Source organism: Propithecus coquereli, unplaced genomic scaffold (genome assembly GCF_000956105.1).
Source record: "Propithecus coquereli isolate 6110/MARCELLA unplaced genomic scaffold, Pcoq_1.0 Scaffold286, whole genome shotgun sequence".
In the NCBI taxonomy this organism is placed as follows: domain Eukaryota; kingdom Metazoa; phylum Chordata; class Mammalia; order Primates; family Indriidae; genus Propithecus; species Propithecus coquereli.
The window spans coordinates 994,370-1,007,770 of record NW_012148463.1 but is presented as its reverse complement, the minus strand read 5'-3'; the positions used below and the strand labels follow the sequence as shown (position 1 = coordinate 1,007,770).

Sequence of the window (13,401 nt, the reverse complement as noted above, 5' to 3'; positions counted from 1 at the left end):
TATATATTGAAATATATTTTTAAAGTACTTTCAAAACTGTATTTAAAAATGTACTTAATATATAAGAATTTATTATAAACACACATATTCTATACTGTATTATGACAGTGTATAACAACAAGGAAGCTCTTCCATTGCATTTGAGATAGGGTTGGATTTGCAGAAATTAAATATGTACTTTTTTTTTTTCTCTAAAGCATCCCTGTCTGATGACCTAATGCTGTCCTAGATTCATTGTCCTTCTTATACAAAAGAGCTAATCATGTTTTACTTAGACCTCACAGGTCCTAAACCAGCGTCATTTAAAGCATTCACTAGGTGCTCCTCTGTAAAAGAATCTGTAAAACTCTCAGCAGACTTCCAGGCTCTACATTCAATCCTCATGTGGAACACAATACATATTTTATTTCATCATTCCAAAATGTTAACTTGTGCATTGAAGGGTGTGCACTTCTGTCAACCATAGCGCTTGAATTTCCATTGTACAACTTAGCACTTGAATATTAACTGTTTTGTTTTGCTTTCTAATTAATTCCTATTAATGTCCCACCTCTGACTTCTCCATGTGCTTCTTTAGGGTGGAGGCCTCCATATCCTGCACAGAGTAGAAGCTCAATAAATGTTTTGACTGCTTGAACATTTGTCCCACTTACTGCATTAATATAATTCAAAAGAGGTTGCTAGAACTTACAAACATGTTCTAAGGACACAATTCTGAAGAAAAATGGACCCCTTCAAAGCAGATTTGCAAAAAGAAAAAAGATATTATTTTGACACTAGGGTTGCTTGACCTGCATAATACACTTAATGGTGTGTGACTTGGATACAAGTATCGTTAAATTTGCTTCTGCTTAGGTAGCTATCAATGAGCCTTAAGTCTTTTCCTAAATATTCGTAAAATACTCCTGCTTTTAAAAATTCATAATTGACCTTTTCTGAAAGTGGAATTTAAAAAAAGGTTATCTATAAACAGTAGATCACAAACTGCGAAATTTGCAAGTTAATCAAATTGAAATTCAACACATGAGTTTTAATTAGGTCTTATCAATGTAACTCAGCAGTTTGAAATGTTAACACATTAAAGCCGTTCTAGCTAGAAAAGAAAACAGGCCAGCTACACTGAAATTAAACTTCATACAAAACACATAACATACAATTGTCCATTCCCCCAAACTAAGGGAACATGAGAAAAATTATTTTCATGGCTAAGAGGAAAGGGGACACATCAGCTCTTCTGTTTGTGTGATGTGACCACCTGGGGCAGTTTGAGAATTTCTGATGCTTCTTACACAGTCACTGAGCATTTCTCCATTATTGATCTGGTGTCTCAAATTGGTGGTATCTATAAGGATTCTTTCCCCTACCCCAAAGTTCCTTCCAGATTTCCCTAGAATAGCCAACCATTTGGGGGGATTAATATTGTAATCTCTACCTATTAAGAAGTGCATCTCACTCGTACAAGCCAACAATCATTCAAATAGCCCAGCATGTTTTCTTCCACCTAAATCTCAAGGAGCTTTTGACATAATTACTTTCCCAATCTGTAGGATAAAAATGACTTTTAAAGTCCATGGGCATCCAAATTGACAAGAGATCATTTCTTAAGCATACAACAGGAGTCTAACATTAAGGCATCAAGTATAAGAAATGTTTATAAACAATGATTAAAGGGGCTAAGACTCAATGTGCCTGTTTCTACTCACTTGGTTTTAAAATAGGATAATAAATATAAGTAGCTAAGAAATGTGGGTCCTTTGGCTTTTTCCAGTCTCAGGCTGTGACATGAATGGGCAAATTGAGGTAATTGTCCCATTAATTTAAATAAAAAACTCTCATGATTGTCTGAATTATCCACCTCTTTCAGGTGAAATTATTTGGCCAGCCTCTAGTGAATAATTAGCTCAGACTACAAGCAATGTCACCATCTTCATCACCAACTTATTCATTACATAGTTATGAGAAATCCTGTGATACATTTTATCATGCCATTCTCCTAATGACATTATCAGGAAGGAAGTTGTGTGTGTCACTCTTAAAGATACAAGTAGATGAGGCATGGAGAGGTTAAGAAAACTGCCCCAAAGTCACACAGCTTCATGGAGCCCGTATTTAAAATCAGGTCTGTGTGACTCCAAATGGTATATTCCATTGCCAAGGTTAAGTGCCTGAGAGTTGTCACTGACCAATGTTAATTACGTCAACCTGTGAAGAAACAGTTTAAAAGATGTCCTGTTAGGATCAAAGGGTAAGATCACCTCCTTATTTTATCAGATCACCACCATCCTTACCCAATTCCATTCCCCTCCCCCTCTCCATCGCCCCCAAAATGTTGTAGATATGCAGCAGGCAGAGACATATAAAGGAAATAAATAGATACTGTAATTCCTGACTTTGAGAGCAGTGTTGGAGGGGGCTACTAAAAGCTTATCTCCCAACTTTAACCTCCTTTTAGATTAATTTACCATTTTCAGAGAGGAAGAATTTCTTTGAATGAAAACACAAAATAATACCATGAAGAGGGCAGGACCAGTTGCTAGGAAGAGCAAGTGCCTCAGTCAAAAACAACATTCACCTTCTTCACAATTTTGACCAACTTATTACACTTTGCTGGTCAAAAGTTCGACTATCTATCATCTGAGCAATTCAATGCACCCTCTTATTTCCAACTTAACAGCCATAATTCTGTATCTCTGATTTGTCATCATATAATTACAGGCTAAAATAGGCTGACTCAATAAGTAACGCTGTCTGCTGCAAGTTAATCACACAGACCACATGATGGACCTCAAAGACAAATTAGCAAGTGCTGGATTATAGGAGTACTTTGTTCTTACTATCTTGGATCACATTCATAATTCATACTGAAAAAACCTCCAAAAAAAAAAAAAAACAATGGCATGAAGAAATAATAGATAAGGAAAGGAGCCATCTGAGTTTTATCTCTATCCATCATCATTGACTTGATATCTAATGTAAGTAAGATGCATGAAACAGAAGTACACTGGGACTCTATGTTTCCCTGTGAAAAGTGGGACTATGCCATTTTGACAGGATGGTGCTTATAAAGCAAGCTAAAGGTTGTATAATGGTCTTGAGTCCTTGAGAAAACTAGTCAGTGGACACTGGGCTGTATCTATACTGAGTTACAGTCAATCAAATTGACTCTGAATTGCTTAATGTTTGCAAGAATTATTCAAACTTGTCCTTTGTTAGTGACATAAAAATGCTGGTTTTACTTAATTTTGAAGATGAATTGACTTGTTTAATTAGTTTGGTATTATGCCAACACAGCCTCAAAATATTCTCAGCTAACTGACCTTTCCAATTTTCAACATTTCAGGGGGGATTAAATAGCATCTGCAAGGAATTTTTGAAGTAATGGGGCTCCGTGACCTTTTATGTACTTTTCTACTGTCACCATCACTTGATCAGAAGGGGTTTCTCTTCCAAAGGATAATTACCACAGACATCTTCATTGAGCACTTAGTGTATGGCAGATATCGTGCCCATTATTTTATAGGTATTAAGTAATTATACCTTCAAAGGAATCCTATCAAGTCAGTCTATTATTCACACTTTACAGGTGATGTGTCTGAAACTCTCAGAAATTAAGCAACATGTAGCTTTGAGAATGGTCCTCACTCTGCCCTTAACAATTTGAAACCAAGTCTGTCTGAAATCAAAGCCAATGTGTCTTTGATGTTCTGACTTTGCCTTCACATTTCTCCTATCAATGTCTATTTATACCCCTTCTGGATCATTTGATTGTTGGGTGAGAATATCAGGACATAAAGCACATATGTGAAACTGAGTTTTAGGTACAAGGTCTTTTTTGACTCAATATCTCCTTCAAGTCCTCTTTAATTTAATCTCTGATTAGTTATTCTCTACTGTTCTTTCAAAATTCCTAAGGCAGTATGAGCTTTCTTGGGTTTTCCAATCCTCAACCTAAATTACCACCTCTTTTTCAACATCCTGCTTCCTATTCCTTATCTTTTAAGTAAAACTTAACATAGAAAATTAGAATATCTAATTATCAGTTATGCTATAACTTGATTGTTTTTGTTCCATGGAAACCGAGCCTTTAAAAAAGAGGAAAATATTAATGTAATCCCTAAAGATTTAATCTCTTACCACCTGACTTGATCATCACCTCTGGGTGATATAGCTAATCAGATTGGTCCAATTCCAGAACGCTCTTTGGACTACTGTGTTGGTCAACAGTGTCATGGAATACTCAAATGTCAGGCAGAGCTGATGTCCTCTCTGTTGCTTTCTGCTCCATTCCTTACACTGGTATATTTCTAGTACGTCTCTGTGATTTCTTTTTCTATCACATGGAAGACAGATTCAGGGTTACTGCCCTGCCAAAATTAGGTATCAGCAGGAAACCAAAAGCTATCTCTCTACTTGATGGCCTTAAACCAATTTCACAAGATATTGTGATATTGAATATCATAAGAAGCTAGGCCAGAGTATGGAGCAATAGTCCAGCCATTAACAAAGTAGGACCCTGATTTCCCATTTGTCATCGCCTCTTATGTTAACAAGCTTAGAGTCTTCAAGCAGAACAGTGGTGACCGAGTGACTGTGCCAAAGCAAAACTTGAGTATTACAGCATCCCTGTTTATAGTCTAATTAAAATCCCACCCCCAACAAAATCAGTTATACACGTAAGGGTTTGCTTTGATGTGGCTGCTATGATTTAAATATTAGATAAAGATGGGGGTTAGGTGGAATCAGGAGCAGTGGTGGTTATTTCCACTGTGTAAAACGTGAATTATTAATAAACAACCCCAGATGAGAGCACATATTTCTGAGTCATGAATCTCTGGGGTCCCAGGTCTGTAGAATTCAGAAATTCCCTCAAACCATTTTGGGAAACACAACCCCTGTGCACTAAACCACAGTCCTAGATGTCCACTCACCCGTGCACTCTGCCCTGCAATGAGCTGGTCGTCCTCAGTCTGAACACTTGTCCGGCTGCGCACATCATAATCTTCCTGCTCGAAGTCAGAATCATCCTCTAGTTCTTCTGGAGTCTAAAGATAAAGATAGAAAAATCAGCATATTTTAAATTGCTAACCTTCACTCCCATCCCTCCACATGCTTCTTCATTGCAAAGGCTAAAGAACCCCCGGGAAACAAGGCTTATAGCATCTTACACGTAGGATTAGCTGTGTGGGTGGGTATTGGCTGGAATGGAGTCAGAAAAATCAAGTTGCCCTAATTTACTTTTTCTAAAAAAATACATTTTATTATTTTCTCCTGCGGGTGTGGCAAGTCCGATTTTAACTCTTGATGTGATATGGTAATTTTAAGAAAAATTATATTTGTGTGTTATTTCCATCCATCTAAATCTAGTGACAGAAAATAACTACCAACAACGAAAGTAACACCTATACTTTTTCTGTAATGTGTCTTTTGCCCTATAAACAAAAAGACTGATCATCTGCAGGCCAGTGGCTAGACCTGATGAAATATCTGATTTGGTCACTAATCTATAAGGTGTAAAGATCACAAGCATATACTCTACAGTCACGACTGCCTGAATATGAGACCCTGTGTGATCATGAACGAATTGTCTTACCTCTCTTAGTTTTGATGTCTTCTTCTGTGAATTGGTGTTGATAACAGTAGCTACCTCCATGTTGTGAAAATTAAGTAATATATTCTGTATAGACTATGTAGCACATAGTAGGCACTTTTTAAATGTTTGCCATCATTATTATTTAAAATGTTTAAATCAATTCAAGTAGTTTTTAAAGTGAGGCTACCAGTTACTACATACCCATTTATGTATTATCTTTTTCAAATATAATATCAATTTAGCTCAGACTAGCACAGTGAAATAGGGATCTATTTAGAGATGAGAAAACCGAAGTTCAAAGAAAGCGATGTGCCTCATTTCCTGAAATAGTAACAGAACCAGAATCTAGACCTAAACACCCAAGTGTGTCTGACTCCAAACACACTGCTCTTTATTCATTTGTTGTTGTGGTTGTAGTAGTTGTTTTTTTTTTCTTTTTTTTTTCCACATTACACATTAAGAAAGAACTGGAGCTATAAAGTTGCTTAAAAGTAGAGTTAGATCGATATCCTTTCCAATCAATAAAGTCAGCGCTGGGGAAGAGATGAGAATGAATCCATAATCTCAGGAATAAAAAAACCTTTCCACCTTTAATGGCAATAATAATAGATAATATGCATTGAGTGCTTGTCACACTTTTGTCATAGTTTTCTCTAAGTGCTTGACATGCACTACTAGCTCATGCAGATTTCTTAACACTTCTATGACATAGACACTATTTTCTCTGTTTTCTAGGTAGAGAAACTGAGGCATGAGAGGTAATACCTTGCTCAAGGATTTCTAAGTCAGGCAGTTTGAAATATGTACTCTAAACTATCATGTGGTGTTAATTCTAAGAGAATAAACTCAGGAGGTGGTGAGGATGGTGAACAAAAGTAAAAGAGTGCATCAGTGTGAGATTCTCAGCTTAATTGTTGTTAGCCTGAAAGTGACGGTCATCCACAAACTGCCCTTTGGCATATAGTAGGACCACTTCCCAAGGCTCTAGCTTTCAAAAGAACAGAACAGATCACAAGCAGTACTGATGATGATGCAGTTGCTCATTCTCCATCCAAAAGGGTGAATTTTTATTCTGCTGATTTCTTTGGCTACCTCAGTGTAATTAATCAGGTGTGGTTATTGATGAAGCCTTGAGATTAGTCAGACAGGCATAAAATGGGGTCCTTCATGCCAATATCACATTATGCCTAGTAATTTTCCAAGCTTTGGCATTCACTTTTGTTTTTCCTCCTCCCTCACCATCAATCTTATTAACATTCGGTCAGTCATCTATAGACGTTCAATTTTCTTTCATAGAAATATTAAAAGAATGGGAGAAGAAAGAGCTTTTGTTCCCAAATTTTATTAACTAAAGCAGGGGTGGGGTAGGCAGAACCTGGTTCAAATAACTGATTGTATTTTTATTGTGGACAGAGATAATATTCTCTGATCATTCCTCACTCTTCTGGAGTGTATTGTGTAACAATTATAGCAAGTTGGTAAATTCTGCTGACAGATGAGATGACAAGATTAAAAGCACTTTTCATCATTAGTTCTTGAAAAGGAGAAAGAAAGCAGAATGGAAAATCTCACTCAACAGAAATAAGCAGAATATGACAGTACCTGCAGTACTGTGTCCAAACATTTCAGTGATCTGTGCATTTCGTAGATAAGTCAATGAAAAACTCAACCTTGCAGCATAAGGCTGATAATGATGAGCTTTTATTCCAGTGACAATAGCCCAAGAACCAAAATAAAGAAAAATTTTAAAATGAAAAAATAATAACCTGGATGTGAACTCAGGGGACCTGATATTTTTGGCCTAACTCTGCCACTCCCAAGCTATATGCTTTTGGTCAGTCACTTAGTTTCACTGCTTCTGTGTCTCCGTGCTGATAAAATGGAGGTTATAATTGCCGTTTGCCCTGTGTGCCCCACAGGACCCCTAAGCTCAGATGTATAGGAAAATGTTCTGCAAAGTATAAAAATAAACTAAATTCATAAATGATATTGATAATTGCTGTGCTTAACAGTAAAACCTAACACCTAATAACAACAGCAGCATAATAATAGCAATCATTGTTTACCCCCCATTGTGAGATAGGCATTCAGCTAAAGGTTTTGATCCTTACAATATGCTCATGCAATAATTACAATCCATATTTTATAAATGTATGAACAGGCTGAGTTGAGTAAATTTTCCAAGGTGTCACACCTAGCAAGTGGTGGAAGTGGGGAACCAGTTGAGGGTTTCAGAGCTCATGCTTTTTACCATCACAATACCCCCAGACAAGTAGACGAGCTTAAAATATTTCCATGCGCCTTAAACATGCAGCAAACCCATCCAAGCCAGCCCGTATAAATAGTTCGGTGCATGTGCAGTTTGCTAATTGCATGTAAATGTGTCTCCTACTCATGCTGTTATTTTTTGAATTACTCATTTTTAAAGGCGTGAGTGTTATTTTTCAGTTGGTCAAGGACCTCCATAAATTAAAGGAGACAAGGATAATTGTAGAGGGTCTGCAAACGGGCCTAGGGAGATAAGACTTGTATTATTAGTGCTATAAGTTAAAAGAATAAACGAAAGGTGTAGCTCACTGCACTTGGAGGCTGGAGACTGAGGGTGAAGCCTCAGTTCTGTCTATGGGCTCAGAGAGAGGGTCTTCTTTCAACAGACAGAAACTACTCTGGGTCTATTCTTAATTTCCTTGTTCTACTACTATTAATATTGAACAGTTAGGTTGTGAAAGTTAGTCTTATATGTAAAATGGCACACTTAGCTTCTACTGAGGCAAGAAAATTGCAAAATTGCCCAGGAGTTTGAGGTTGCAGGGAGCTAGGATGACACCACTACACTCTAGCCTGGGCAACAGAGCAAGACCTTGTCTCAAAACAAACAAACAAACAAAAAAACCAAAAACCTGTAAAGTATTTAGCCTCTAGGGATTAGGGGGATGGGGGGGCAAATCTACAACTAAAGGACATGGGGAACACTAAAGGGAGGGAAAGGCATGCCTTTAACCTGCATTTGGGTGAGGCAAAGACATAAAGTGTAACTATAATGTTTGTACCCTCACAAAACCCTGGAATAATAAATAAAAAAAATAATAATAAAATAAAATAAAAAAGAATCTATGAGATAAATGTGTGTCTATTACAGAGGCCCCAGAAGATCTTGTGATTTGTCCAGAGTCACACTACATATCAGTCATAAAACAGGAACAATCCACCTGCCCCTGTTGCTCAATCTCCCCTACAACAACCTCTATAGAGAAGCAAGATGAGAAAATGTTGAATTCACAGTCATTCCACCTAGAAATATTGGTAAAATGTAATAAGGACCATTTGGAAAAAAGGTTCAAATATATGTGAGTTTCACTGGGAGAAGGATAAGAAGATAGGTTGGCAGGAGAGTTTGGGTGACTCATGAGGAAGGATTTTCCAGCAGAGTTCTATACCACTGGAGTGGGTTGAAGACTAGAAAATATAATTAGAGATCTAAGGCGATATTAAGGAAAAAGAAAAATTTCCCTAGTTAGGAGTGACTGGCCACCAGCATCTCTAGCCTGGATTACTCTGGAGGCTCCTGTCCGATTTCCTTGCTTCTGCCCTTGCCCCAAACATCCTACTCTCACAAGCATAGCCAGGTGGTCCCCATAACATCTAAGTTAGATCATGCTATTCCCCTGCTCAGAACCCTCCAATGACTCCCATCTCATTCAACATGGTCCTTAGTCCCTCTAGCCCACTCCCACCTTCAGCCCTTGCACTTGCCGTTCCCTCTGCACAAAGCACGCTCCCACAAAATACCTTTAAGGCTTGTTTCCTCCTCCTTCTCCAAGTCTTTTTTCAAATGGTGCCCGATCAGTCACCATCCTTCATAAAATCCATGTCACCCTGAACTCTGTCCCCTTTACATCGCCTTGTTTTTCTCCATGGCATAATGTTTGCCATTATAGTTACTAGGGAGTTTTGTCTACTTTGTTCACCTCTTTATTTAGGGAGGTTCCAACAGTGTGGGCATCCAGTAAGCTTTCAGCAAATATTTGACGAATGACCAACATTGAATTACCAATTAAAAATAAATCATATTGAATTATTTGTAATTAGTTAAGAAAACAGAACTAGGGATCTTAGAAGGCCATGTTGATTAACTGGAAAATAACAACCTGTAATAAGTAAATATATTTTGTCACATAAGTAGCATCAAAAGTCTTTTCAATCCTTTATTTTCTAGCTATGACAAGTAAAAGTACAATCTTTGCAGTTTTGATCATATTGTTGACTTGTTTATAAATTCTTTCATTAATTGATTATATAAAGATAAACTTAATCTCAACAGAATGAGGGAAAGAAGTATTTCTTGGAAACCTACTAAGAACCAGGTCTATGGTAGTCCTTTATAGCTGTGGTAATATTTGTCACCATTCACAAACAAGGAAACTGATAGCATGCTGGTGACCCAAAAATAGTTAAGCTATAGATTCTAAACTTGACTGCTTCACAATACCCTCATGGTCCCAGTAATTCTTTTCATGGTGCCTCTAGGCTTTAAAAAATCAAAACAAACAAAAAACCCTAAAGTTTTTTTGAGTTAGCAGTTTAGTCCAATTAACTTAATGCATTCTTGTGACCTAATAACTTAGTATCTGTTGTACACTATACTACTTTTCAAATCTTGGAATCCAAAAGTACACTTGTTGAATCTTGAGACTGCTTTTTATGCCAGTAATCATCACAAACCCAGCCTCACAGATATATGCTATCGAAAGATATGTTACAACCTAATGCTTAAATTGTGAACTATCTTTAGCTAATATTTCATGTAGAATCTAAGAGACATCTATATGTTATCCTGGATTTGTTTTAAATATCTTGTAATGTTCCAGGATACCTTGGTACATAGTTTATATACCTTTATATGAAACCTGTCCCAGGCTCTATCATTTCCTTGCCCTACTTTCAAAAGTATCATACACAATCAAATTAATGAGTTCTGATTACAAAAGATTAGTGTATAGATATCACTGCAGGTCTCTCAGGGTCATCTTATGAGAAGCAATTACTGTTTTGTTGAATACAGATCTCCTGAAACCAAGATATTACCACCTTCTACCTCACCTGCTTATCTTAATTTTCAACACTACACGTTTAACTCTTTGTGTCCTAGATATACACTTGATCCTCATTATTTGCAGATTCCTTATTTGTGAATTTTCCTACTACCTAAAATTTATTTGTAATCCCAAAAATCATGTTCATGGTGCTTTTGTAGTTATTTCTGGACATGCTTGAGGGTAAAAGATTGATTCACCCAACATACATGTTCCCAGCTAAGGTGAAACAGCACCATGCTCTACGCTCTTGTTTGTGTTCATACTGTAATCAAGAGGCTTTTTTATGGTTTATTTAGTGCTTTTTTTGTTTGTTTGTTTTTGTTTTTGCCTTTTCTTGGCGATTTCTTTAAAATGTCCCCCAAATGTAGTGAAGTGTCATCTAGTGTCCCCAAGTGCAAGAAGGCTGTGATGTGCCTTACAGAGAAACATGCAGGTTAGATAAACTCTGTTCAAGTATGAGTTACTGCTGCTGGCCATTAATGCAATGTTAACTAATCAACGATACATATTAAATAAGGTGTCTTTAAATACAAACCCACATAGTTTGATTAGTTGATTAGTTGATCAAAATGTGACCAGAAGTTCAAGTAACCTAGGTCTATATTTCCCCTAGGAGCAATGGATCGGTATTTGTTAATTTAGTATTAACAGTGAATTTATAGACCATAACTACTACAAATAATGAAAATTGATTGTATGTTAGTATGCCAGATTTGCCATTCATTTTTAAACACTTTGTGAGGATAATCAGAAAATGTCTGTGTACCTGACAGATCACAGAAGACAAGCCTCAGCAAGAAGCAAGGAAAAAATAGTCTCCTGGAGGAGAGGCAGAGTAGACCTGCTCCAAGAGAGAAGGGTCCATAAAGGCGAGGTGGGAATACAGAAAGTGCAAACTTTATCTGCTTCAGAGGGTTGCCTGGAGCTGGCCTGGAGCACTCATATACTAACTTTACCATGAAATATGTATCTATTGCCAAGAGGCAAGGTGATGAAAATTTGACCCTTTAGTCCTTTCTGTGTTTATTTTTTGGGAAAAAAAAATACTTTCTTTCTCAAAGTATAATCCGCACTTTGGGATGGAAGGAGGCATGGTCAAATTTGCTGAGAAAGAAACAATTCTACTTGTTTTATTGTCTATCTTCCTGACTTAGTATAATGGAGTTTCTTAGAGTAGACTTAATCATTATACTCAGAAAAAAACCCAAGAAATTATTTGTTTAAAGAAACAATTGAAGCCATTTGGATGCTGAATGGAAAGGATTTTAAAAATAACAATTTGTACATACTGTACGTTTCTCTTTTCCTAAATTTTAAGTGGTGTGAAATCCATTTAATCGAATCACTTGAAATGTCAAGATGGGGGAATGACACTTTATGTGACAAAGATATGGCATTTTTATCTAAAATTGTGGTTTTTTACAGCTCATGAATGAATAAATGAATGATGGCTATAAACTTCCTTAGCCTCCCAGATGAATGGTCGTCACAAAAATGTGAAGGCTAACAAAGCAGAAAAATGGCAAAAGAGGGAATATGTCTTGAGGATTACAGCGGGATTTAGTGCCAAGTGCTTTGAAAACATAACTCGCATGGTCTATTACCTTATTTTACAAGTTAGCATTTAATGGGAAAAAATGATCTAATTTGTCATGGGCTTAAAAGGCTGACTATCCTTCCTTTCCCTTTCTTCTAATTCTTGTATCTTTTTTCTCTGTCATCTTCCTATCTTTCTAGGCCCCCGTCTCTCTCTTACCCCCAACCCACCTATTCCTACACACAGTATTAGGCTCTGTGTCAGACAAAATACCATAGTGAAAGGAAGAGACAGCTTTTGCTTTCCAAAATTTTACAGTCCTGAGGAGGTAATAGACATAAAAGGAAATAGTGTAACAAATATCATCACAAGCAGAAACAGTTAGGGGTGATTAAAGGATAGGATCATTATTGTCAAAGGAGAAAAACAGGGAGAAAACATTTGAGCCAGGCTTTGAAAGATGGTCAGAGTTTGACAGGTATAAAATGAGCACGTTAGAACCACAGGTGACAGTCCTCAAATTACAAATCTGAACTCCGTGTTTTTAAGTATAATTAGTACTGTCTGATACAACTTATTTTATGCTCTGATAGTTTCTAATTGATCGTGGAATTATTATGAAAGAAAGACTAATATTTAACATATAAAAAATCAAGCTGATTTAAAGATGAGGAGATCGGAAGATTGGTATTTGGGCTCTTAAGTGAAGACATCAATGGATGTTTTAGCAAAATCACAGACGTCAATAAAGAGAGCAAAAAAGAAACCCTTTCTGGTGATGCTTTACTTCAGACTGCTCATGCAACTTCAGAAGCACTACAGTGTGTTCTGGATACCACAAAGATGACTATGCCTAGATTCATGGCTTCAAGAATATCAGCATTTGGAGAAGAATACACTATATATGAAATCTTCGAAGGACTAGGAATCTACTACTCAGAGAGATAGCAAATCACAGACACTTCTTGAAATACCTGAAGGACCACATACATAAAATGAATTAGTTTGTTGTTCCTGTTTTGTAGTGTTTTCTTCTGGGGAGGAGGGTTGTTCTAGGTGTTCAATGATTGCTCAGAGAAAATTTTCAAAGCCCGCTCAGTAAGTACCTCATGGTTTCATTGATCAGCCTCAGAGACATCTGTGGAGGCTGAAGGTGAAGATGAGGGTGAGGATATAAT

The 13,401-nt window shown here is 36.9% G+C and overlaps 1 protein-coding gene across 3 annotated transcripts in view; it reads right to left on the bottom strand.

Annotated features, from left to right (window-relative positions):
* Positions 1–13,401, bottom strand: part of CTNNA2 (catenin (cadherin-associated protein), alpha 2) — a 483,549-nt gene that overhangs the window by 97,111 nt on the left and 373,037 nt on the right. For all 3 annotated transcript variants that reach the window (XM_012648465.1, XM_012648464.1, XM_012648466.1), the window contains exon 8: positions 4,929–5,042. In XM_012648465.1, coding sequence (XP_012503919.1) covers positions 4,929–5,042 — 114 coding nt within the window. The remainder of the gene's footprint in view (positions 1–4,928; positions 5,043–13,401) is intronic.